This window comes from Malaclemys terrapin, chromosome 7 (genome assembly GCF_027887155.1).
Source record: "Malaclemys terrapin pileata isolate rMalTer1 chromosome 7, rMalTer1.hap1, whole genome shotgun sequence".
Lineage (NCBI taxonomy): Eukaryota > Metazoa > Chordata > Testudines > Emydidae > Malaclemys > Malaclemys terrapin.
This window is the reverse complement of record NC_071511.1, coordinates 27,105,541-27,132,393: the sequence shown is the minus strand read 5'-3', so window position 1 is coordinate 27,132,393 and position 26,853 is coordinate 27,105,541. Positions and strand designations below refer to the sequence as shown.

The 26,853-nt window shown below is 37.5% G+C and overlaps 1 protein-coding gene across 3 annotated transcripts in view; it reads left to right on the top strand.

Moving 5' to 3' along the window:
* Window positions 1–26,853, top strand: part of CACNA2D3 (calcium voltage-gated channel auxiliary subunit alpha2delta 3) — a 734,213-nt gene that overhangs the window by 388,001 nt on the left and 319,359 nt on the right. For all 3 annotated transcript variants that reach the window (XM_054035781.1, XM_054035782.1, XM_054035783.1), the window contains exon 11: window positions 9,031–9,144. In XM_054035781.1, coding sequence (XP_053891756.1) covers window positions 9,031–9,144 — 114 coding nt within the window. The remainder of the gene's footprint in view (window positions 1–9,030; window positions 9,145–26,853) is intronic.

Genomic DNA, 26,853 nt, shown 5'->3' with positions numbered 1-26,853 from the left:
GGGTCCCCAGGAAAAAAGTTGGAAAACCACTGCACTAGACTACTTGAAGTACCCTCAGTTAAATATGAGTTTACCACTTACATTAATTTTTTTGGTAATGGTTAATGTCATTGTATTAGTCTCTATATTTGACAAACATTTTAGGAACATACACAGATATAAATGAGCAAATTATTGTTACTGCTTTTACTTTTAGCACAAAGAGACAGCTTTGTACAAAAGTAACTATGTGAAGAGTTTTTATAACTTATCATTTCTGTCTTCCCATATTCATAGAGAGAGAAATGCAAAATTCTCTTGATTTCTGTCTAGACATAGACCATTTGGAAACAATTCAGAGGTATAATAATATTTCTATTATTTATTGGCCAAAACATGAGGTCAGCTTTTGATTTCTGATAACATTCCTGTGAATAATTTCTATGCACAGTCATTTCAGTCTGAACATCATAATGGGGACAACCCAGTACAGCTCAGTTAGTTTTCCTTTACCACCACTACCATAAAAAATCATGTTGCGTTCTTTGAAAGAATATCTCTTACAGAATAGAAAGGAATATTTTAATTAAAATCAGGCCCATTATATTTGCCCAAGATGTTTTCCCACACAAGGTAAATATCAGAATGAGTGATTATTGCATTGTGCTTTCATGTAGTATAGTTCACAAAGATCCTTTCTTGGTTATTCCTGGCAAATCTGAAATACATTATCATGCTTTATTTTCCAACAGAGAACAACTCTAGCCTTATTTGATTCACCTGACTGTGTGCTTCTCTGAGAATTTCTTTTAGAGAGAACAAGCAAATAAAAAGAAAGGCGGAGGGGAAATGAGTGAGAATGAAAGAGAAATGGGTGTCTGCTGAATTTTTATTTTTAATTGCACCAATTATAACCTTGACAGCTATTTTAGGTTTAAAGCCACTGGTTGCAACTTTTATTGAAATAAACATAGATTTAAGGTTAGTGTATGGGGAACCCTGTGATCATGATTTCCTCATAGTGCAAGTGCCAGGCCAAAAGCCCAGGCCAATGCATGGGATTGCAACTTCCTTCAGTTGCAACAATCAGGCCAAAGCTTCTCCTAGGGGAATGGGCTCATCTCTTTCTGCAACTAATTATAAGCAATTACCTCTTTCATCAAGATGCCCATATGGATGAGCACTTGAAAAATTGCAAATTACCTTATCACAAAACTACAGTAAGGCCTATCAAGCAAGGCATGAATACCCAATGCAATCACGCAAGGCAAAACCAGTTTAAACTGAACTCGAAGGGGCTAAAGGAAAGGTGACTGTATGCCACCTTTATTGTCCAAAGTCCTGGGCCTGGCAGGGAGCTGCTTGGCAGGGAAGGCTGCTCTAAGGTGAAATACCAGCATCCAGGGATCACTGGGACCTAGTACCACAGCCCACTTATCCTTTTACCCAGGAACAGCTCTAATGCCCAGGGCTAGTTTCTTAACAATAACTTTATTTCAAAATGATACTACATGAAACCCCACTCTGAAACTTCTCCTAGAGGCTAGTTTATTCCTAGTGAGCCTTCCGCCAGGAACCATCTGTCCCAGCCTGAGTTCTTTTTGTCTGAGGTCTACTCCCACCTTCCTTCTATCTGGGTGGAGTTAATTACATAAATGAGTCAGTAAAAGCCACTTAACATTTTCCCTACATGAGCAACACTTGCTAAGAAAGGAAATGTGAATACTCATGGTTATGAATTCAAAATTCAGTTTGTGAGAATTTTTCAGAAAATATGCCTTACAGTGAATGATTTCAAGAAGTTTAATTCAGTAGACAGGGCCGGCTCCAGGGTTTTGGCCGCCCCAAGCAGCCAAAAAAAAAAAAAAAAAAAAGCCGCGATCGCAATCTGCGGTGGCAATTCAGCGGAAGGTCCTTCGCTCCGAGCAGGAGTGAGGGACCGTCCGCCGAATTGCCACCGAATAGCTGGACCTGCCGCCCCTCTCCGGAGTGGCCGCCCCAAGCACCTGCTTGCCAAGCTGGTGCTGGAGCCGGCCCTGTCAGTAGATTATCGAAAGAGCCTGTAAGAGATGAGTTGATCATGGTTTATAAATACTTCATAGGGAGCAGTAGAGGGCCCTTTAATGTAGCAGACAAAGGTATATCCAATGGTGGGAAGCTGAAGCAAATATATTCCACTGCCTGCATGTCCATCTAAACAGTATGGGACTAATTCTCCGATACAGAACATGCCACACATGGCTATAGGAGAAGCTACATGAAGTAATGAGCAACCCTAGCCTGTTTGTAGAGTTTATTAAAAGCCCCAATGTGGACACAGAATATAATATCAGAAACCTGATGTGCCACAGTAAATATCAGCTATCCTATGCACAAAACACATCCTAGATTAGCCCTCCAAATCCACATACATTGGAAAAAATATTGATGCCAGTGATCAAGAAAACCTGAGCTCCTAGGTGTTTGTATTAAAATGTGTAAGGCACTTAGATAATACGGCACTGAGTGTAGTATAAAGCCTACTCTAAAACCTAGTTACGTAAATAGATAGCAGAGAGAATTAAGTGAAATCATGTCCCACTGAGCTGTAACCATGGTGAGTGAGAATCATTGGGAAGGCAGTGATGGAACATACTACATGTACTTTCAGACCTGACCGGCATAGAGTAATGTCTTCCTCCATTTATAATATAAAAATGCAGGTAATAGCTTCATATATTTTTACTTTACATATGTATAACATGATTTAGTTGGGGTTGGTCATGCTTTGAGCAGGGGGTTGGACTAGATGACCTCCTGAGGTCTCTTCCAACCCTAATCTTCTATGATTCTATGAACATGGAAATATGTCTGCTATATACATATACACGCATATACTCTCTTACAAGTGTGCTTTTAAACAGCTTTGTCCAGAAGGATGCTACTTAATCTCCCTTAGAAGGGGACTTTAAACTATTTTCCACTTCATCTGCAGTATGTGACCTTTAAGCGGTAGAAATCATCTGTTCTTGTACATTACAGGTTAGTTAGGGGTGTGTCACTCACACAAAAGCTATTTATCACACGAATAGGCTATTGAGATTCTGGCTGGGTTTTTAGGATGGTTCAGAGGTTACAGTAATTAAACTCAGTTAATTTCGTCTCGCAATTACCTGCATTTCAGTTTCAGTATTTGCTTAGTTTGTTAATACTAATGTCTTTGAAGTTGAAGTTGTTGATACTAATGTATTTGAAAAGCACATTTAAATCTACTCCCAAGTTCTTTCCAACCATTGATTTATGCAGTATTCATTAGTTGCTGCAAGAATACCAATGTGCTTGGTACAGTAGTTAGCACCTACTATATCATGCGACAACTGCAATTATCTCTTTTGGTGATGAATGCAATCTTTGCAGTGATTACCTTTAAAAAAAATCATAGCCAATTAAATAAAATTCTGTGACATTTCAAAGACTTAATCACAACCAAATGCTCTAAATGTCAGGATGCATTGAAATTTTCACTGCTAACTGATGAATCACTGAGTTAATTGTAGTTCATCATAAGGCCCTTGTCATTGTTATTATTATGGAAAACACTTTCATCACTCTTGCTATTCAATAAAAATAAAGTTCTAGACAAATATGAGGAGCTATTACTCATCAAAGCATTTGAATTTAATCACATTCTTCAAAATATTCAAACAGTAGAGTACCATGTAGAATAATGTGGATGTAGACAGAGAATAGTAATGTTTTAAAATAAATATATGAAGACATCCCACCTCCACCATTCACCATTCTTTAGATATTCTTTCATACTTTGCACCTTTTTTCCATAATTTAGTTAGGATAATTTAAAAAGAGTAGTCCATGGGAAGAATCCTCCTTTTGCCAAAGTAACTTTCTGTATATGGGAAAATGTTAGATCTAAGGACATCATAATGAAAGGAATGCCACCTTTCTCACTCATAGACTGGATGGGATTGGAAAAGTAGCACAAGTCAGAGACTTAAAATTGCAATTAGAGAAGGTCTGAACCACAAGATGCCAGAGCTATTTACAGTAATTTTGGAAGAACTATGATTTAATTTCAGTGCCTCGGGGATCTTGGTCACGATCCAAAACCTGCTGAAGTAAATAGAAAGATTTCCAAACAGAGACATTCCATTTTCTCAGTGCCTCCGGCTCTTTTACTTCATCAATAGATCTACTTACAAACAAGTCATCTGTAAACATCTGATGGGAAAAGAAATTCCAGCGCTAAAACACAAGTAGGCTAACCTCAAGATCAGACAAAGCCTTCAGAGGCTTCATGCTGGAGACCCAAAGTATCCTTTCTTTGAGTGTAGGGAAAAGGATAATGGAGATTCATTTGGGGAAAATGCAATTTAAAAAGGAGAATTATATCTGTGTTTATATCTGTGTTGGAACAAATTGATAAATTAAACAGCAATAAGTCACCAGGACCATATGGTATTCACCCAAGAGTTCTGAAGGAACTCAAATGTGAAATTGCAGAACTACTAACTGTAGTCTGTAACCTATAATTTAAATCAGCTTCTGTAACAGATGACTGGAGGGTAGCTAATGTGACGCCAATTTTTAAAAAGGGCTCCAGAGGTGATCCCGGTAATTATAGGCCTGTAAGCCTGACTTCAGTACCAGCCAAACTGGTTGAAACTATAATAAAAAACAATATTGTCAGACATATAGATGAGCATAATTTGTTGAGGAAGAGTCAACATGGTTTTAGTAAAGGGAAATCATGCCTCACTAATCTACTAGAATTCTTTGGGGGGGTCAACAAGCATGTGGACCAAGGGGATCCAGTGGATATAGTGTACTTAGATTTCCAGAAAGCTTTGACAAGGTCCCTCACCAAAGGCTCTTACACAAAATAAGCTGCCATGGTATAAGAGGGAAGGTCCTCTCATGAATTGGTAACTGGTTAAAAGATAGGAAACAAAGGGTAAGTATAAATGGTCAATTCTCAGAATGGAGAGAAATAAATAGTGGTGTCCCCCAGGGGCCTGTTCTGAGACCAGTACTATTCAACATATTCATAAATGATCTGGAAAAAGGGGTAAACAGTGAGGTGGCAAAATTTACAGATGATACAAAATTACTAAAGATAGTTAAGACCCAGGCAGACTGCAAAGAGCTACAAAAGGATCTCTCAAATCTGGGTGACTGGACAGCAAAATGGCAGATAAAATTTAATGTTGATAAATGCAAAGCAGTGCACATTGGAAAGCATAATCCCAACTATACATATAAAATGATGGGGTCTAAATTAGCTGTTACCACCCAAGAAGGAGATCTTGGAGTCATTGTGGATAGTTCTCTGAAAACATCCACTCAGTGTGCAGCGGCAGTCAAAAAAGCTAATGGAATGCTGGGAATAATTAAGAAAGAGATAGATAATAGGACAGAAAATATCTTGTTGCCTCTATATAAATCCATGGTACGCCCACATCTTGAATACTGTGTGCAGATGTGGTTGTCCCATCTCCAAAAAAAAAAAAATATCGGAATTGGAAAATTGCCTTCCAGTAACTGTGTCCCCAGATCTCACCCAGGGACTGCTACCATGATATATGTGTTCCCTTGTTGAGATGAAGAATGTTTTTGAACATCAGCAAATTTATTTATTGTTGTTGTTATCTCTCAGTATTAGATCATCAGGATGTTTGGGTTTTTAAACAAATAGCCTTCACAACATGCGTGATCTTTAAGCATAAAAAGGAGAAAGTTACTGTCTAAAATGTACCAGTAAATCCTGACCATGAAGCGACTCCATAGCTTTGTGTAGTCAAGAGTTCTTTTGAACCCTCTGTAGAATTTCTGCATTTTAGATGTTCCGATGCTCTTGTTTTCCTTTGACTTTCCTTAAAATTCTTGCAGTGCCTACGAACATTATCTTCTGGAGTTCGCTGTCCATGATGTCTTGTGCTCCCAGCATGTTCTTGAGCTGCTCATTCACAGCCGTAGAGATCACGCTAAGTGCTCCAGTAATCACTGGGATTGTCTATGTTCTAATTTTCCATAATCACTCCACTTTGTGGCAGAGTTCTTCATACTTTGCTATCTTTTATGTTTTTTTTGCTGCTGTTATCTCAGTATCAATTAATATGGTCTTGTTTGTCTTCTTTTCTGTAACAACTATGTCCAGCCTGTTTACCTGCAGCATTCAGTCTGTGAAACTTGCCAGTTCCCATAAAATCTTAACTTCTTCATTCTCTCGAGCACTTACAAATCAGTGCTTGTAATGCCACATGGTTCATTTAAATGAGAATTTGCCACAGAGGCTCCAGTGCAGACACTTGGCAACCTCGTTGTGTCTGTTCATATATTCAATCCCAGCCAGGCTCCTGCAGGGGCTCAGTACATGTGCCACCATCTCTTCTTTTTGGAACACATTCTGCAGTTTGTGGAGGAGTTCTGTTGGTCAATTTTGTTGCAGTCATAATTAAGCCTTAATGACTGCTCTTGTGCTCTCATAGTGAGGCTTTCTGATTCTCTTTAGAGATATCCTTCTACAAGCCATGAGTTTGTTAATCCTCTATCACTAAGGGGTATGATCCTTCACCATCACTATCCCTTCATTGATTTCTATATAAATCTTTTGAGTTTTTCTTTGGCGATTTGCTTTCTCTTTTCTTCTATGCTTTCTGGGCTGGGATGCACACTTGGCCATTGCTTATTACTGCAACCAGATGATCTATTACTCCGTCACGTAGTTGGATGTACATCCTGTCTATGTCTTTTCCTCTTCAGCCTGAGGTGGTCTTTGTGCCTTTTGCGTGAACTGTTCAGCTTTTTGTTCAGGAAGCAGCATCAATTTCATGCTAATACTATCCAGAATTGCCATAAGAACTTTCCACATTGTTGGTAAACTTGTGATTGGGATCATGGTGGCCTCCTTTTATTTATTTATTTATTTATTTAAAATATATGGATGATTCTCCCTGTCACCATCTTCGACTCCATTCTCAAACATTTATTAAGTGTTCAAGTAAGTAATTATGGAGAGTTGTTAGGCATTTCAGGCAGAGTCCATGAACCCTATCTGAATTAGAACCATGATTTTTCATTCTTCTCAGTACCTCATCTACTTCTGTCGTTGACATTCCTATGTATTCCTCTGTTGAGTGGCTTTTAAATTTTTCTCTCACTTTTTTAATACAAGAAATCAGACAGCAGATTGTATGTCCTCAGACCAGATTTCCTTCCATGAACACTAATATTCTTCCACAGTATTTATTGGCTCTCTGTTTTTCCCTATTCTGCTTTTAATGTCGATCTGATTAAAGAATCTCTTAGTTTATCTTGTGAAGAGTCTGTTCTCTTGATACTGACAGCTTTGTGCTGAATATATTCCACACCTATGACTCAGTGATCAGTTTCTATTTGCATTGTTCCTTCACAACTCTCACATCTTTCATTCAGCTCATATTTCATCTCCAGGGCCATTCGCTTCTGTTTTCTTGTCAAATGATATATTAAAATTCATTCAGTAGGCTGATATCCTGCTGTAAAAGCTTAATCTTTTGGTTTAACCTTTGTTTTCATGCGGGTTCTTGAATATAGGGAGTTTTCCAGTGGTTCAAATCCTCAACTGCCTTGATGTGAAAGTGTTGAGCTGCTACTGTTGCTGTAGTATAAATTATATCATTCAACTAACTAACATGTTTTGGTCTTACAGCTTCCTTGAGAGCTTCATCCAGTGCTTGTACTATATCCTACAGTCTTTCCTGGTCTTCATACTTGGTAGCATTGGTCAGTGCTCAATGTCTTCTATATGTTCAATCAACAAATCATTCATATTTCCAGTACTTTCTTCTGGTGTTGTTTCACTCATAATTGTCCTCTATATTTCTTCCATTTGTGGCTGATGTTTATCTTGTATCATTGCATCTACCGATATATTTGCATGTGGTTCATTACCACTAATTTCCCTTTTTGGGCTTTCAATTTCTATTTGCATAAATGGAATAAAGGAAAGAAACATTCCATTTCCTCCTTGGAATAAAGCTTTTGGTTGTCTAGCAAGTCTATGCTTGGTCATTTCTTTCTCCATGTGTTGTTGTTTCTCTCCTTCCAGTGTTGGAGCATTCATTTCCTCCAGCCTCTCTCTTCCGGTTTTGCAAAATTCAGGATCAGATCACTTCTTGATTTGCACTGAGTCCATTTCACCTTTTTGTTGACACTGATCTCCTGTTTTCTTGGTGCTGGGCTCTCCCCCAAGTGTGTACTGGATTCAGATTCAAGATATATGAGTTCTATTCCTGGCTCAGGCACTGACTTCCTGTGTGACCTTGGGGAAATGACTTAATTTATCTGAGTTTGTGCTACATTTCCTCATCTGTAAAATTGGCATGGTATTGCTTCTTAACACACACCAATTGATACACTGGTTAATATTTGGAAGGCACTTAGATACTATGATATTGTTCTTTGGTATTTGTGTAATAGAAGAGGAAACAGTTGTTATGAGGTATTCACTAGGAGTTGTATGACAGCCTGATAAATTTAAAGATATGCATATATAAATATTAAAATTTCCCCCAAATAAAAACTTTATGGGAAAGATTCCTTAAAGAAACCAGTCTTCCCTTGAGTCGCTTATGTCTATTGTGATATATATAAGGTATATCTTATAGATAAGGTATGTTGTAAAATGATTGCAAGGTTAAAAAAACAAACAAACAAAAAATCATCCCTCTGATATTCCACAGTACTCAATGGGAGGATTTGGTTCTATATGGGCTTTTCATTTAGTGGGTTGTTTTTTGTGAAGATAGGGAAAATGCTAGGGATGCTGTCTTTATGAACGTGTATCTTCTAATTGATCAGACTGTTTATACCAGTCTGGATACACAGTTATAAATGATACCTCTTTTATTATACAAACACCAAAGTGTAGAACAATAGATGAATACATATATAATAAAAGATTACAAAAATTATGTGAAGGTTTCTTTAACCTACTTCACTGGGCACAGTAGAGCTTCTCTATAGGATCTACTCACTTAAATCTGTTACTTAAATGGCTGTTTCCTTTCACAGTTCAATCACACAGGACAAGGGAGTATTTGCAGTCAAGCCATAATGCTGATCACTGATGGTGCTGTCGACACGTATGATACAATATTTGCTAAGTATAATTGGCCAGACAGGAAGGTAAGTACAGTACAGACACTGTTTGCTGGAAAACCTGAATGTTCTCTATCCATGATAAATGTATGTCTAATGAAAAGTTTCCTAAACGTCTTTGTAATAATTTACTTAGATAGATGGGATGTTTCTCTAATGACAAAAAAGATACTTATATGATATTGTCTAGGGATGGAGGTGGCCTTTCACTGTATTAATGACCTTCTCAGGATAACAACATGGTAAGGAAATCATTACCTCTGGGGTATGTTTTTAGGATTATGTAATGTTTCCTCAAAGAAAAATAATTAAAAATGGAAATGGTATCTTCATTTTCTCCTGAAATGTTTATAAAGAATGCAGTAATGGCATGCTGCTTTTAGGAGCCAGAGAAGATTGTGTTGTGTGTTGTGGCTCGTGTTAGGTAAGTGACATACTATATGGGTAGAATAGGAGACAATATGTCGCTTAATTATATTTTTGGGTATGGCAGAGTGGGGGACAGAGTTAGCAATGACAGTAGATCTAGTTAAAATATCTGTTTTGCTGATGAGGAAATTTGGCCAAACAAATTTAACTAGCCTGTCAATTAATATGCTCTTGGTAGTGGGCCCTCTTTCAGTTCCTAGTTGAAAAAGTCTCTTGTATACATTGCATTCCAATGTTAAGCAGTTTTCTTTTCTCTTGCAGTTTGTTTTTGAGCCTTGCTGTCCAATAGAACAACCATGTTTTAAGGAGGATTTAGTATGTCAATCTCACTGTTGTGTTATGTACCATGTGTTGTGTGAGCACAGTCACATATTAGCTCTGAGTACTGTTGATTAATATGGAAATGAAACCTGGGGTTTCAGCAATGTATGGAATAGTACCGCACATAGTTGAATACACTTTGACGTGTGATTTTTAGTCAAGTTTCTTTAGCTAATTAAATTTCATTTATTTTCTCTACTAATTTTCCTTTTTTACATGAACTAAACCTCATTTATTAACAACTGGGGAGTGAGAGAAAATGGAAGATTATGAGGCTGTCTTACTGTTTCTGTTCTATGCATAGTCTTGGAAATGTTATGCTGATTACTGTCATTTCATGTAGGGAAAAATGACACACATCTTTGCCATTTCCACTGGTTAAGAGCTTTTGATTCAGAGAATATCCATTAGTGACTAAAAGCATCTGAAGTTCTATTCCCCTCTTCAGAAACCTTGCTTACTCCTTTTGTAACTCCCCCTCCCTAGAGAAAAAAAGTTCATCTTTTGTGGCTTTTGTGCCTTTGCAAGTACCCATTGAGAGGCATGACATCTGTTCAAGAATGCAGACATGAGATTTCATTTGCATATTGTAGGGAGAGCAATAATATTCTTGAGAAGAGGAGCTAGTCCTTGCTCAGTGGAATTAATGAAAAAGACAATATTTGTTAATTGCTTGTGACTAATTTTTGGCTCTAGTCACCTTGTTGCTTCGTATGGCAATGTCCTTACCTGTGATTAGTCTAGACTAAAGGAATGTATTGTGTTAAAGAAATCTCCTCGGATGTCAACATTTGCATGTGTACTCCTCATAATTGGATGGGTCACATCTCAATTGCCAACTAAGTTGAAATGTAACAGAAATGCTAAAATCTAATAGCATGCTTCAAGAAACACCTTCATGCTACATCTAGGAGAAATTATTTGCACTTCAAACATAGACATACTTGACCTTTGATTTTGTGTTTCCCTAATTTTCTGAGGTGCATGTTGATCAGGCTAATTTTTTAATGTATTATGTCTAGTTATATAAGAACAACTTTTTTTTCCCATCTGACCTCTGTTTTTATTGTTAAAGCATGGGAGAGAATTAATAGTGAATAACTTATTCAATGGCAAGACTTTCAACTATTTTTCTGTTCACAAATTAACCACAAGAAAATTGTGATTTTTCTTGAATGTATCTGTCAGTTGAAATCATTATCCAGATAATTCTGGGACCAATACAATATTTGTACAGTAACTTGTTTGCCAGAAGATTGAGTATTAAAAGTCTTAGCTTTTTTTGATTAGATTTATTGTAGGATATGTTTTATTCCGTAACTGGCTCAGTGTTACTCTTAGAATTGGGCTTCTTTGGTAAATAATCTTGCTTATGAATTCTAAATTCACTTTCCACATATTCTCTCTTAACATTTGCTAAAAAAATCTCTGTTTCCATAAACATTCCAGACAGCAAACTTGTACAAATGCCTGTATTTAAACTTGTACCGAAATGCTTGTCTTTAAGATATGTAAACAAATATTTGTGGCTTCCCCAATATTCACCCAGCTGTAGCAGACTATAACTTGGATGTGATTATGCTGAGTTAATAATCTTAAACAAATGATTTATTTTTCAGTTGTTGTCTCTTCAAATTACAAAGTATTTGTAAGAAGAAAGCAAAATCCTCCATTTTATTTCTTATTCAGAATTATTCAAAGCTGTCGGTGTACAGTTTTCAACCTGTATTAATGGCCTGTGACGAGTTAGTTGTGAATACTTGATCTATGAACTTCAAAATTCATGCTGTATTGTCTAGTTAATTAAATCATGTAGTGGTGTTTTTTTCCCTGATTCGATGATTTATGAGACTAACCAGCATAGCCCCACTTGCAAATATTACAATTATAGATATATATAGTTTAAAATTTACGTGCAGTGAATAATTGAGCATTTAAATTAAATTTGCTTTTTTGCAAGTATCAACCCTAATAAAACTTAGCTGCTTAAGCAAATACAGAAGGTGAGGCATATGGTTGGCACTGAGTTATCTTTTGAATCAGAATTAGCATTTGTTGCATTTTTCCCCCAATCTTCTCATCTCCAGCTTGGCTATAATAGGTTGACTATATAAACTGAAAATATCTCTAAATTTTTAAAAAGCCATGTCAGATGCTTAGAAATAATAAGGAAATACACTTTGTAAAATGGCACTATTAAATCTTGTGATGAAAAGCTTTTCTTCCCAGAACTATGAACCATATTATCCAGTGCATCTCATCTTTCTTCTTGTGTTTTCTGATAGCTTTTAGCTATATCTAGCAAATGCTAGTCTATAAAGAAGATCTCGGGGCTCTGTTAGAAGCACGGGTTCTCTGCTGAGGCCCTATGTTTTCTTAAATCATAGGGTTAGGGCTAAATCCTGCTCTCCATTGAACTTTTTCTTGAGAAATGGGAAAGGGCATCAGGAACCGCTTTCCCGCCTATATAAGCAATATGGGAGGATCTCTCCATAACAGTCAAGAAAGCTGGTTAACCTTGCAAATCCTTGCACTACATTCCCAAATAGCCATTGTGTGCAGAAGAAGGAGTATATCTGGGCCACTGATAACTAACACAGATGCTTCATGTGAGCATGCACTTTACAAATGTGCTTTAAGGAACTATCTTCTCTCTAATCTGCCACGAGGCCCAGCATGAGTAGGAGGCCTGTAGCAGAGAACACACTGCTCCAGGGCAGTATTTTTTCCTTAATATTAAATGGACTACATTTTCAAAAGTGTGATATGTTAACTAGAGCTGGTTGGAAATCTTCCAACAAAATTTCTGAAGGAAAAATATTCCAGTTTGTTGAAAGCGAAACGTGCAGAAATGTCCCCTTTGACAAAAATTAATTTTAAAGGGAAAATTGAAAAAAAGCAACGTCAAAACATTCCATTTCAACCATTTTGAAACTGAACATTCTGATTTTCCATTTCAATGACTTTTCAATTCAATTTTTAAAACTTTTTATTATAAAATATAAGATAAGATAAAAAAAAGTTGAGATCAAAGCAAAACATTTTGAGTGACCAAAACTGCAATTTGGTTTTGTGAGAAATTTTAAAAATGTTTTGATTTTCTATGTTCCTGCATGGAAGAAATTTTGAAATTGTCAAATTCCCTCCAAACTAAAAAATCCAGTTTGCAGTGTTTGCTTAGGTTTTGCATATATGTAGCTTAGTACATGTTGCTTAAAATTGTGCCCCAGCATGTTCAGTCATTGATATGAAAACCTTGTCTGTGCTGCTATACAAGATTACTAAAACCATCTTGCTATTTATAATAATAATATATGGAGATGTACCTATCTCCTAGAACTGCAAGGGACCCTGAAGGGCATTGAGTCCAGCCCCCTGCCTTCACTAGGCAGGACCAAGTACTGATTTTGCCCCAGATCCCTAAATGGCCCCCTCAAGGATTGAACTCACAACCCTGGGTTTAGCAGGTTACTGCTATCCCTCCTCCAGTCTATGTTTTGACTGAGCTATCCCTCCTCCAGTCTATGTTTTGACTGAGCTGTAATTTTCCCCCCTCTCTTTCTTTTTGTTCTACTTTATACCCACCTTCTCATCTTTCCTAGCATTTATGTCTTATTTGTCAATTAGATACTGTGGTAGAAAGGGAAGGGCTCAAAGAAAATGCTTATGGCTCTAATTCAGCATATGTCTACCTTAATTACCTTGTTGAAAAAGGATTTTTTTTCCATACACCACTAATGTTAAATGATGATAATTTGCCATATCTAGTGGCACCTGCTACATCTTGTCACACATAGAAAGGGGGACAGATTCAATAAACATAACTGATAAATTTATTTGTAGGATCCTTCGCCAATTTTTTCTTGTCAATAAAAATCTTTTTTTTTTAAATGATGAGAATGAAAACCCATTTTTGTCATATACATTTTCACTTTTACTCCTTTATTTTCAAACTATAAATCTCCTTGCCTTAGGCAAAAGGTAATTTTTCTTAGATCTGTATAATCATTGATAAGAGCACTGTATTAATAATCATCACAGAAATATACCATTCGGTAATTGGTTGAAAATCTGCTTCTTACTGATAATATTTTAAATAAAAGTAAAGAAATTCTACTGGATAATATTCAGAACATTTGAATGCTCTGTTTCCAACTAATCCATGAGAGCAGCTGGCATGAAATCAATATTGTTCATTTGGGGAGGCCAGGCTAGTTTTGTGCATCATCTGAAGAATTATTACCTTGGAAAGGCTATTCTAAATGAGCTTTTGGACTGCTTCTGCTTGTGAGAATATTTTTTTCCTTTTTTGGTTTATGCAAAATCTACAATGCCCAAAAAACAAAAACAAAAAAACCCAACCCACGCAAACATATTTAGATACATTCTCATCCTTAATATGTATAGCTGGTAGATGATATTTAAATACCACACCATGTTTTGTTTGAATGACTCTGGCACTGGAGTTGTTAATGTCTTTATTTATTTCCCTTTTTAATAGTTCTAAATAGAATCTTAACACTTTAAAAACCTGGAACTTCACACTATAAATGAGTTTAGATTGTTACGTAGTTTTCTCATATTCATACAAACTACCTCCATTGTTCTCAGGTTCAAACACATCATTACAACAGATCTTAACAGCACACAGCCTCCGTCCCCCCCCACAAAAAAAAAAACCCAACCCTAAGTGTATTGAGCTCCACTAATTATTTAATATATTCATACAAAAGAACAGCTTTCCAATATGCAACCAAAATTATTCTTAACAAGGATAGTGTTTGTTGTTATGCCTTCTCGCTATAAGCAGCGCCATGAATGGTCATGTTCCAAAGAACATCCAGTTTGATTCCCAAGGATAACTTTTGTATATCAGCTGAAGCAGTAAGTGAATTAGACACATGCTTTTGTTATCTTTTGTTGCTCCCACTACTATATTAAAATGTATGGTAGGAAATGTTATGTCAATAATTGATCAACTATGTAAACTAGTACAACTTAAAATGTCTGAAAAGAAAATCATTGTATGGAAAACTGTTTTTCAAGAAAACAAAAACAAAATTCTTCAAGTTTGTCTCAGTAAGCCACTGATAACAATAGTTCTCTGTCCATAAGTAATATGATCCCAGTGCCTTTCTTTTGGCAAGAATTCAAAGCAGCTTTCCCTGAGATGAAACATGGCAACTAGTTAATCTTGTTAAAGTGCCATGGCATTTCCAATGACCATGTATGGTCACTTCATCCCTCCTCTGAAAGTCAGAACTTCTTGCAGCATCATGCCCTCTAATGTCATGCTGGGTATCAATTGAATACTAATAACTCAGAGCAAAAAGGACTACCAGCTTAATGAATATTATACTGAAGAAATTTTGAAATGATAAAAGTTAACACGAGGGTAACAAGTGAGTTTCTACATAGGGGTGGAAAACATTGTAGAAGGCCAAGTTATCTAAATGTTTAATCTCACTTCCTCACACATCCCCCCTCCTGTCTGCCATGTATCTATCTGTATCTAGGTATTTATGTAGCCTTCCTCATCATTGTATCTGAGCATCTCAAAAAAAGTGGTGTTGGGGTTTTTTTTTTTTTTTTTTACCAGTATTCATTTCAATTTGTGTTCTCTGGCACCCTCTCCAAGAAAGCATTTAAACACATGCTTAAAGTCCCACTGAAATCAATGGTATGCTTAAATGCTTTCCTGAATCAGAGCCTGTGTTAGGTTTGGATATCATCTTCTTGGCTCGTTGTTTGCCAGGTTACTTATTTTCCACATGTATTGGGGCCACACTCGCAAGAAGCCAGAAGGATCAAATAATTTTTATTTTCTGGACCATCTCTGTTTCAAAGCCTTCATTTGGTGATGTTTTGGCACATTCAATCTCTGGAAAGGGAAAGGGAAGCATTAAATTCACTGAACTGCAGCACTCCCTATAGGCCTGTAATCTAATCTCTAACCCAGAAAAGGCTTCATGTTTATAACTGAATGTACAGTTTTAAAGCATTGCACACTATGGTAGATGTGTTAATCCCATTGTTTCTTTATTTTTGTATACGTGTTCTCAATTTCTTAAAACTTACTCCAGTAAAGTTTAAGGACCATAGCCCACCCTGGCTGGTGCAGTGAGGGGGAACCAAAACTCTGCCTAGTGTGTCCTCTCCTACAGGAATCCTGCTGGCCAGGTTAGGATTCTTCCTATCAGGTTTGAGGTGGGTGGAAGGAGAGAAAGATGGAAATACTCTGAAGCATGTTTGCTGTTCTTCAGAAGCGTGGAAACAGTTCTTTGATCTGCTGCTGGCCTACACTTGTGGCTAAGAGTAGCATTCGTGGTAGATAGCTTGTGGTCTAGGCATTCCTGTTGTTCTGTAGACCACTATCTGTTGGAGATGTAGTACCTGGGTTGGCACATTGGCTGTCTCTCTCTTTCTCCTATTGTTTTGGAGTGTTCTGTGAAAATTCTGCTTTGCTGTTTGTTTGGAAGGGAAATATTTTCTCTAGGCTCTTTCCTTCCTTGTGAACCATTGCAATTCTGGCTTTAGAAGACAGGCTTTATCTGTGTCAGCAACCACTTAAGTAATACAAAAGTCAGGAAATACTTTAATGGAATCTTTACTCCTACTTCCAAAGGACTGTCCATGATGCTGAAACCCTTATCAGCAATTACTGCTTGAAGTATTGTCCGGACAGACTCGCTGAAAAAAACAAATCAAATAAATATTTAATTATCACTTCATTTTGACTTTGAAACTATAAGCATTTATGTACCAACTTTTGCAGCTGCTTCATGTGGCAAGCAACATTTCTACAGCTTTGTAGATATTCATGCAGTACTTAAAATTAACAAGCAACTCAAAGATTAATTACCCTGAAACTTTCTGGGTTTTAGATTTCACGATAATACCCCACATTAGCAGACAGAAGTAACCAGATAATTACTCCTTAATTACATGGCACTTAAAAGTACATGTTATGGGATCAATAGTTATAGTGCAGTTACTGATATTAGGCGTTATGCTTTGTTAAATAAAATGATTTGTCATTGCTATAAATAAAGCTTTTTCCTTTAACATAAGAGTGGCCATACTGGGTCAGACCAATGGTTCATTTAGCCCAGTATCCTGTCCTCCGACAGTGGCTGGTGCCAGATGCTTCAGAAGGAATGAACAGAACATGGCAGTTATCAAGCGATCCATCCCCTGTCCTCCAGTCCCAGCTTCTGGATTTAAGTTAACAGTTTAAAATATTAGCTCTATCAAATGAATAAATATGTAATATCTGCTTTTAATAATGCTGTGTTTTGTTTTACTAAAAAAACAATGCAGTAAGCAATACAGCTGACCAAAAGCTGCTGCATGTTAAATGCTGTGCATGAGATGAATAGCAGTGTACTTTTAAACTTTTAGTTCCATAGAATACCTTTAGGGCTCTTTCATAAATAATGGAGGCGCATGCTCTTCTCTCACCCTCCTTTTCACAAGGGTAAATGAAAGTATTAAACATATGTTCATTTATTTTGTCTGTAAACAAGCTTAAGGACAAAAGTGAAATAAAGTGGGCACTCTGACAACAGGCCAAGGGGAAATGGAGAGCTGCATCGTGGCATAATAGTGATGACAGTTTATCTGTTTCTTCAGCTCTGTCATCTACAGGGATATAAAACATTTTGTAGAATTTTAACCAAGTCTCCTTAATTTCAGAACGTGGTGATGTTGCAAACATGGAACATTAGTAAAGCAAATTGAATGTCCTGACTACGCTATTGTCTGGGTGTTATTAAATTGATTTTCTCTTCTAAAAAAGCTGAAGTACTTCAAAGGCAATTGTTATTACTAGTGTGCACACTGTGTATTTTATTATTAGTTATCTTAAGAACAAAAGGAAAGATGCCATACATATTGTAGGTCTTTGTAAGGTACAACATAACTGAGGTTGATTATCTGTCTTTGGAGGCCCCTCTGCAGTGGGATAAAAGATTGTGTGCTAAGGCCAAACAAAAGCTCTGGGATAAAGGAAAGTTACTGATCATAGAAATGTGACAGTCCTTGATTTTTGGGTTTCTTTCAGTCACCCCTTATAACTTTTTGAAATATTGCTTAAAAGCCACATTCAAGAAGTACGTGCATATGTGTGAAAGCTTTCACCCTATTTGTCCCCTCACCTACTAAAAAAAAGTGGAAGGTGGCTACTTTTCCCAGTATTATTACTATTATTTATATTGCCATAGCAGCTAGAAGCTTTTGTCACGGACCAGGACCCCCTTGTACTAGGTCCTGAGCAGACACAGAACAAAAAGACAGATTGAAAGCTCTTTGGGGCAGGGACTAAGTATAAGACAATAGATGGATAAAGACAGTGGAATACAAGGAAGCAGTGAGACAGTATTGGGCAGCAGGGTAGGCAGTGGTCTCAATAGACAGTTAGAAATAACACAGACGTGTCTGAAAGTCAGCCATTCACAGCTGTATTCCCTAATTCAGAATTCCTAGATGCTAAAGATTTCTATTAGGCCACCCTAATCTTAATTTGCTAAATAACTCCTCTTGTCACTTAAAAACAAAAAAAAGAGAAAGAAAAGAAAGAAAGAGGAGGAGATTTTGTTAAAATAAGGGTAATCAAATCTCATCCTTTTATGATGTAAATGAATTGGCACAGGAAGGACTACTTTCCCTCATGGAAAGAATTATGCATTTGGCCTCAATCATGTATTGGCTGACGCGATGCTTCCCGAATGCTTCACAGATTTTAGTGTGGATAATCATTTATACCAATTAAAGTTTATACCCAACATGCCTTTATCCTGTTTAAATGTTTATCAACCAATCAGGGAGCAGAAACAATATTATGTTTCTTAGGGGACCAATCCAACTTTGCTAATAATTAGTGAACAGTCAAAGCAAACAGACTCATGATTTGAAATTTATTTGTCCTAACTATTTGGCACTACTTATTAGTAACAAACACATATGAAGAAAATCAGGATAAATTTGCTAATAAAAATGGCTCCATTTATTGTATAGTACCCAGCACTGGGCTGTGGGCAGTCAGGCCTAGCAGTTGAAGCAGGAATCAGAGACCAATAGTCAAAATGAAGGCTGAGCCAGGAATCGGAGCAAAAGGTCAGAACTGAAGTCAGAGGTCAAGGGTCACTCTCGAGTCAGAGCCTGTAATCAGAGCTGAGAAAATCGGGGTATCTGCAGTCAGGGAAGGCTGGGACAGGGCTGGAAGAAGGTGGGGATCCAGGTGAAAAAGAAGAAACAGCTTCCTGGAACGCTTTCCTGCGTAAATAGTGTGCCTGGACCAACTGGAGGTCATGGAGGTGCTCCCAATCTGGTCTTCTTTGGACAGCACTTCCAATGGTTTCTAGTCTGCCAGCATTTATAGGACATTGATCATGGCAGCCAGGTGGCAGTGTGGGAGTGTCAGACCCAGAGCCCTGCAGGCCCGGGTTCTACTTCACTGGATCCTTACACCAGCAATTCCTCTTTAATGATGAGTGGTTCAGCAAATGTACCCATTTCATTTTGGAAAAGGCACCCAGGCTATTTCTTGTTTTAGAAATAGTGGTTTTGTGATGAATTATGTCATCCATTTATGGAAATAGTGAGATCATTTATTTATTGTAATCCTTCGACAGCATGATAAAATTGTTTTTTAGTCAGTGTGGTTAAAGCTGAACACTGCTGCAATTTACTGAAAACCAGGGCATAGTTCACAGTCTCCGTTTATTTTTAATTACTTTTGCTTATAGTGTATGTATCTTCTGACTTAAACAAGACAAGCATGAGCGAGAGATCTGAGGCACAGTCAGAACTGATATATTGTACAATAGTAACTTTAAAAGCTCTGTGCAGTATCATGAGTGAAGAGAGCACACCATGCATACTGTTAATCGTTCACTACCAAAAAAAATGAAACTAGAAATTCATATTAGCCATGCTTAGTCAACTAGGTCTTGCTGTATAAAGATGACAGTATTTAAAACAATATTTCAGTGTATTAGGTATGAAGTGAAAGCAGTTGAACGGTTTGATGTTAGATTAAGCATCTTCATAAATCACCTATTTTAAAATTTGTCTGCTAAAAACTTTGAAATTGTCTGAATTTATCTGGGGCTAGACTGTCACTTTACAGTCTGCCCTGATCAAAGCGCAGCCTCAATGTTTCCCTGGATGGGTAGGAAACAAACTGCAGTGGCACTAACTGGTTTCTTGCATGTTCTTCTGATGGATCCTGGACTAGTTTGACTACTGGTCTGATGTGGCATAGCAATTCTCATGTCCCACAAGTGACTCTAATATAATTAGTCAAAATATAGACAGCCTGAAAGAAATGATTGTCCTTTTCCTGTTTTCTGTAAATTCAGTCTAGATGTTGGAGTATATTGCAGCCTAATTTGGATAGTTCTGCAGTCCTTTCTCAGGCAGTTGGAACTTTTGCATGAGTGAGGATTGCAGTATTTGACACACGTGTTTATATATAGTACTGGCGGAATTAATATGAAAAGTCTAAGCACATTGCTTTCAAAGGCTTTTGTTTAGATAGTTAAATTGAATTTTGAAGTTGGCAGTTTGATGTCTTACATACTAAATCAAGAGAAGTATGATGTGAGACATAAGAATTGCTATGCCACATCAGACCAGTGGGAAAAAGTTACAAGAAGAGAAAATTCAGGGTTTGGTATAGTATGTCTGAGATTTTGTCATCATCTCATTATATATGCATTGCCTGGTATTTCTTGCTTATCTTGTTCATAGCTGGCACATACAGCTGGTGGAAAGTATAAGAGTCAAATGAAGTTTAATTTTTACCCAGATTATTACTATTATCCTGTGCAGACCCTGACTATGTAGTAAACTCTATTGTCATACATTGAGGAGTCATCATTTGTTTACACAGGATCACACTGTACAGTACACTGTTTAAGGTCTCAATTCTGGAAAGTACTTTAACATGTGAGAAATCCCAGCCCTGTTAAACAAAGTATTAAAGCACAGGGTAATTCCCACTGAAGTCATACATATAAAGTCAATGGGATTCACTGGAGTGCTTTACCGAATTGAGGACTGAGTGCTTATTATCTTAAGAGACCTCTCTTTGAAAGTAGAATTCTCTTAAATGTGTACAAAATAGGTGCTTATAAGTTACCTTTGTATTCTGTGTTTTATATAATTTGCACTTCTGTTTATTTCACTTTACTGGTAGAGAAATTACCATTATGTCCTATAAACTGACATGAGAGCCAGTTACCTTTACTCTCAGACTTTTGGAAAATTTGATTGTCTCTGTAGACTTAACTTTTGTGTGCCACTCTTGACGGGAAAAATCTGCTGAAAAACTGATAAACCCTGCAGTTCTCTATAAGCGTTCCAAATGCAAGAGTGATTATTGCCATAATCATATAATCGTCTCTACTACCCTTACCTTAAGCATTCTATAAAAAGAAAACTGACATGAAGAGATTTATACAGCTGAGTAAATATGTTCTGTTTCTGTGGGATAACACTTGTGCATAGACTTCTGTTGGATTCTAAACTCAACATCAGAGGTTTCCCCTTAGGAGCCGTTGAAGTCTCTTCCTGGATTGTAACACACAAGTTGAGTTCATTTTATTGTTGGATGCTCCACAATGTAGTAGTCTTTCTTCCATTGTCTTACTTCCTTAGGGATTCATATCTTGAAAAAAACACATAAGGATCATGAATCACCCGGGACTCGTTGGAGAGTGTATTGTACTGCATTGTAATTGTACAGTGTCCCCCCCCCCCCCGCCCCACGGGCTGCTGTTCAACATGCCATTATAAAAATAGAAGCAACCATGAATACACAAATTATAATACAAACTTCAAAATATTTTATACTGAGGTTTAATAAAATAGGTCAAGTCCACAACAGAACTAACAATAGGAAACTTAGAAATGTATTCCAAGTATCAGACCTTTACTTTTTCTATGTTATTTTGTTAGTTATAAAAACTAAATAATTCTTTCTTTTTTGAAAATTAGCTCTCAAGACTATGGCTTTTTGTTGTCAAACTAATTTCATATGTAGTGTCCAAGACCTAATCTTACCTTAGACCATAACAACAATCAAACAGGTGTCACAAGGGAAAACACCTGGATCAAATTGCATTTCAGAAGAGCACTATAAGCAACCCACACTTCAAGGCACGTCACATGGCTTCCCTGCATTATCTGGCAGCAAGAGTCAGTGCCACAGGATGTCAAGGATACCAACATTGCCAGCTCTGTAAACGTAAGGGTAATAGGGCAAACTGTCATAATCCCCACAGCATTTTCCTACTCTCTGTTGCTGGGAAAGTTCTTGCATGGGCCACATGGAATAGACTTAACACCTATCTTGTGGAAACATCCTCCTAGACACTGTGTGGATTTCAGTCCAGAAAGGGCCCACTAGACATGAACTTCACAGCCTGCCAGCTTTAAGGAAAGTGCTGGGAGCAAAACCGCAGTTCTTATAGAGGATCATAGGACTGGAAGGGACCCAGAGACGTCTTCTAGTCCAGTCCCCCGCACTCAAGGCAAGACTAAGTATTATCTAGACCATCTCTGACAGGTGACTGCCTAACTTGCTCTTAAAAATCTCCAATGACGGAGATTCCACAACCTCCCTAGGCAATTTATTCTAGTTAGGAAGTTTTTCCTAATGTCCAACCTAAACTGCTCTTGCTGCGTTTTAAGCTCATTACTTCTTGTCCTAGCCTCAGAGGTTAACAAGAAAATTTTTTCTCCCTCCTCCTTGTAACAACCTTTTATGTACTTGAAAACTGTTATCATGTTCCTCCCTAAGTCTTCTCTTTTCCAGACTAGACAAACCCATTTTTTTCAATCTTCCCTTATAGGTCATGTTTTCTAGACCTTTAATCATTTTTGTTGCTCTTCTCTGGACTCTCTCCAGTTTGTCCACATCTTTCCTGAAATGTGGCGCCCCGAACTGGACACATTACTCCAGTTGAGGCCTAATCAGCATGGAGTAGAGTGGGAGAATTACTTCTTGTGATTTGCTTGCAACACTCTTTCTAATACATCACAGAATGATGTTTGCTTTTTTTTTTTTTTTTGCAACAGTGTTATTTAGCTTGTGAATCTGCTATGACCCCCAGATCCCTTTCTTCAATACTCCTTCCTATGCAGTCATTTCCCATTTTGTACAGGTGTGCAAAGTGTGCGATTGATTGTGCCTTCCTAAGTGGAGTACTTTGCATTTGTCCTTATTGAATTTCATTCTATTTACTTCAGACCATACCTCCAGTTTCTTCAGATCATTTTGAATTTTAATCCTATCCTCCACAACACTTGCAACCCCTCCCAGCTTGGTATCGTCCCCAAACTTTATAAGTGTATTCACTATGTCATTATCTAGATCATTGATGAAGATATTGAACAGAACTGGTCCCAGAACTGATCCCCGCGGGACCCCACTCGATATGCCCTTCCAGCTTTACTGTGGACTGCTGATAACTACTCTCTCAGAATGGTTTTCCAACCAGTTATGCACCCACCTTATAGTAATTCAATCTAGGTTATATTTCCCTAGGTTTGTTTATGAGAAGATTATACGAGACAGTACTAAAGGTCATGTGAGACACTTACTAAAGTCAAGATATACCACAAGATTTTAGTGAGCTTTAATCATAACGGAAGTTTTAAAGAGCCTAAGCTTTTAAGATTATTTAAGACAAACTATGTTCCGACACAGGATGCTAAATTTCTGAAAAGAACCTATTATTTAAATTATTTTTAACTCATAAACTACATAATGGATATACTTGTAAATTCACCAAAAATCATTCTGTACTCCAAGAGAATATACTGTAATTTTGGGGAAGATATGCTAAATTCTTCATACAGAGTGGTTTAAGGGCAAAAATCAAAAGAACATTAACAATGGAATTGCAAGCAGCTCTTCCGTGATGATGATGATTATTGGACATTTATTTTGCATTAGCACATAGAGCTCTCCCCTCCCCTCCCAAGTCATAGTAATAATACTTTCCTTTTAATTAACCATTTATAGTACAGGGGATAGAAGCACTTTAGAAGTCATGAGCTCCTGTGCTTAATCTTGAAGACTTTGCTTCTTCCCTGAAGTAATGAGAAGTAATTTACAATGAGAAAAAAAGAATAGGCACAGCTGTTAATCTTTCTTTGTTCCGGAGGATAATTTGAGGGTTAACCTCAGTCATTCTTTTCCCTCTGATTGCTTAATAGAAATTCCAAGAATTTAAAAGAAAATCTGAGCAAAAACATTGTGGGGGAGTGCAGGGAGAGAAGGAAGGAAGCAAGGGGGCTCACCAGATTTTTCTGCTGCAGAAAAGTAAGGCTGAAATGAAGCTGCCTAGAATGCTGGCTATGAAAAGCAAGTATACAGTGAATTACCCATCTGCACAGACTTGGAAGAAAACATTTCCAAGCCATTGACTAATGTTGCCATTTTTAATGTGGTTTTCAACAAACTGATTATAAAATTAATGACTGCAGCTGACCTCCCCTTATGCTTTCTGCTCACAGAGATGTGAAACACCGATCAAATAATCGATGAGATGTTAGACACAGCACGTTGCTCCAGTTTGCCGGTTTTGACCTGCTCAGCTTCCACTGATCAAGCATTAACAACAAATAAGGACCTAGCCATCCTAAAAGTGACTGCATTGCAGTCAACAGGCTGCAAGAATACAGTTCAGCTCTCTTTGCTGCCGTTTAAAAAAAAAAAGAACCAGAGAAATTCTCAGATAATATATCTGCTCTATTAGCCTCATCCACGGAGATGAAATTAACAGGACACAGAATAAAAACAACTAAATGCATTTATTACTTACATTCTTGCTGTGAAAAATCAGTGGCTGATTTTCTTCTTCAAATAGGAATGTTGTCTATATCCTGCCTGCTGGAATATCTGTGATAGAGATGGGTGAATACTGTAAACATTTGCCATTAGCAATTGCTCAAATGTTGAAATGATTCTGCTTTGGTCAAGCTTACACCCCTTTCCCTCAAATAGTCATGTAATCAAGTTTTATTGGCACAAAAATTCATGAAAGGCAAATTTCATCGTTACACATATAAGTACAGCCTTGGTTGAATAGTCTTTCCATTTATTCTTCCACCTTGGAGAGCCTGTTTAAATGGGGTGCCAGGGCAGCTACCAGTTTGTGGAAGCCCTGTCAGCATGGCTCTACAGCAGTCTGACTACTAGAGAATTTCAATAGAGCGCACAACAGGACACAGCTGATGCGTGGATAGCTTCTCATTGCTTCCCTCCATAGAATATGGGACTTACCTCATTACCTGCCCTGTGATGTTGGGACAAAATCCCCCCTTCCCAGAAAAGAATAATCTGGGACTCCACACCAGGTTTCTTTCCCTGTTTTGCCACTGTCCTGTGGGTTTTTCTGCAGAAGTGGGCAATAGGGCCCTTGTATCTCACCTTCCATCTGAGACTTTCAAGCACTTGAGAAATATCAATTAATACTGAGCTCTAAAGGCCAGATTCTGCCACGGTTATGAATGCTGAGTGGTACCTTGTTTCTCCAATAGTCCTAATGAGACTTCTCAGCAAGAATAAGGGTGGTAGAACTGGGGCTACTAGATGGTACTAATAGAAGTTTAGCATGATTCGTTGTTATTATAATTACTGGTATGATCGCTATTATAATGATTGTTATTTATTTATTTTTGATTCTTTTAGGCAACCAAAAATAAATATATGTGATGCATTCAGATGTGTACATAAAGAGCATGTGAAAACTCTGGCTACAGAGATCTTAGCATCATGTTTGATAATACTGAGTTTCTGGCTAAAAAGATGCTGGCTGGCTAAATGCATTTTAACATATGGTACTCCATTTTGCAGCTAGTTGTTTTAAATAGACTGACCTAAATACTCCCTAAAAGGTAGACAAAGTGGAGATGAGCCAAACATTTGAGATTGCCTTTGTGAAATGACATCTTAGTGTAACTTCAACCAGAAAATGTGCTTGGCTCTATATTTGTGAGGGTTAAGAGTGACAGCTCATAACCCACTAGATCAGTATGATCAGTGTTTGTTTGTTTTTTATATGGATGTCCCAAGCTTATGCACCGCTCTCTTGAAAGGTGGGGCTCAAAATGAATTCTCAGATCAGCTGTTCAGCTTAATGATAGAGAATCATAAACATAATTAACTTGTGTAGTTTTAGTTTTGCCCTCTAGTCTGTGGAGAAGAGCTTGAAAACATGAAATATAAACACACAAAAATGAGATGGCAAATAAAAAGAACCCAAATTTATTATTTGTTTAACAAATATCTTGATTATACAGGTGTGGAGGGACCTGGGGTTGGCAATGTGCCCTGCTGCAACTGCCACTTCAGTGGCGGGACAGGAGGCAAAGGGGGCACCATGTCCTGGTGTGTTTAGGACTCTGGAATATCTTTATACAGCCCTGCCCTCACCCTCCTGTCTTGTGTAAAGGCTGGGTAGGATTGGTACAGGAACTGCTCCCTCTCAATTTCTGGGGGGTGCAAGGTTCCCCAAAGTATGTGGTGAGGGGTGGAATCAAGGGTTCTGAGCTGGCTTTCCATGCAAGGGGTAGTAGGCTGTACACTATGAAGGAGTGTAACAGTATGCACCCAAAGGCTTTGAAAAGCCATGTGTCTTCTTACAGCAGAATGCCCAGTTGACTCTGGGGCACCGTGACTTCAGTGGCCCCCAGTGCACGGCACAATCTATCAGGTGAAAACCAGAACTGATGCTGTTAAGACTTAGTTCTGTCTCATGAAGGAAAAATGATTTATCAAGTTTATTTTCAGCTCTAGAAAAGTGAACTGTTCCTTTTTATTTGTAGGGCAAATTGGTAATTTTCTCCATGGCTACACTAAACTGTGTTGACTCTGCATTGCATGTCTAGGAAACATATATTTTCATTTTTTTGTATCAGTGCATGACATTTTAAAAACAAATTTTCTCTTGTTTTCTTTTAACAGCCACTAAA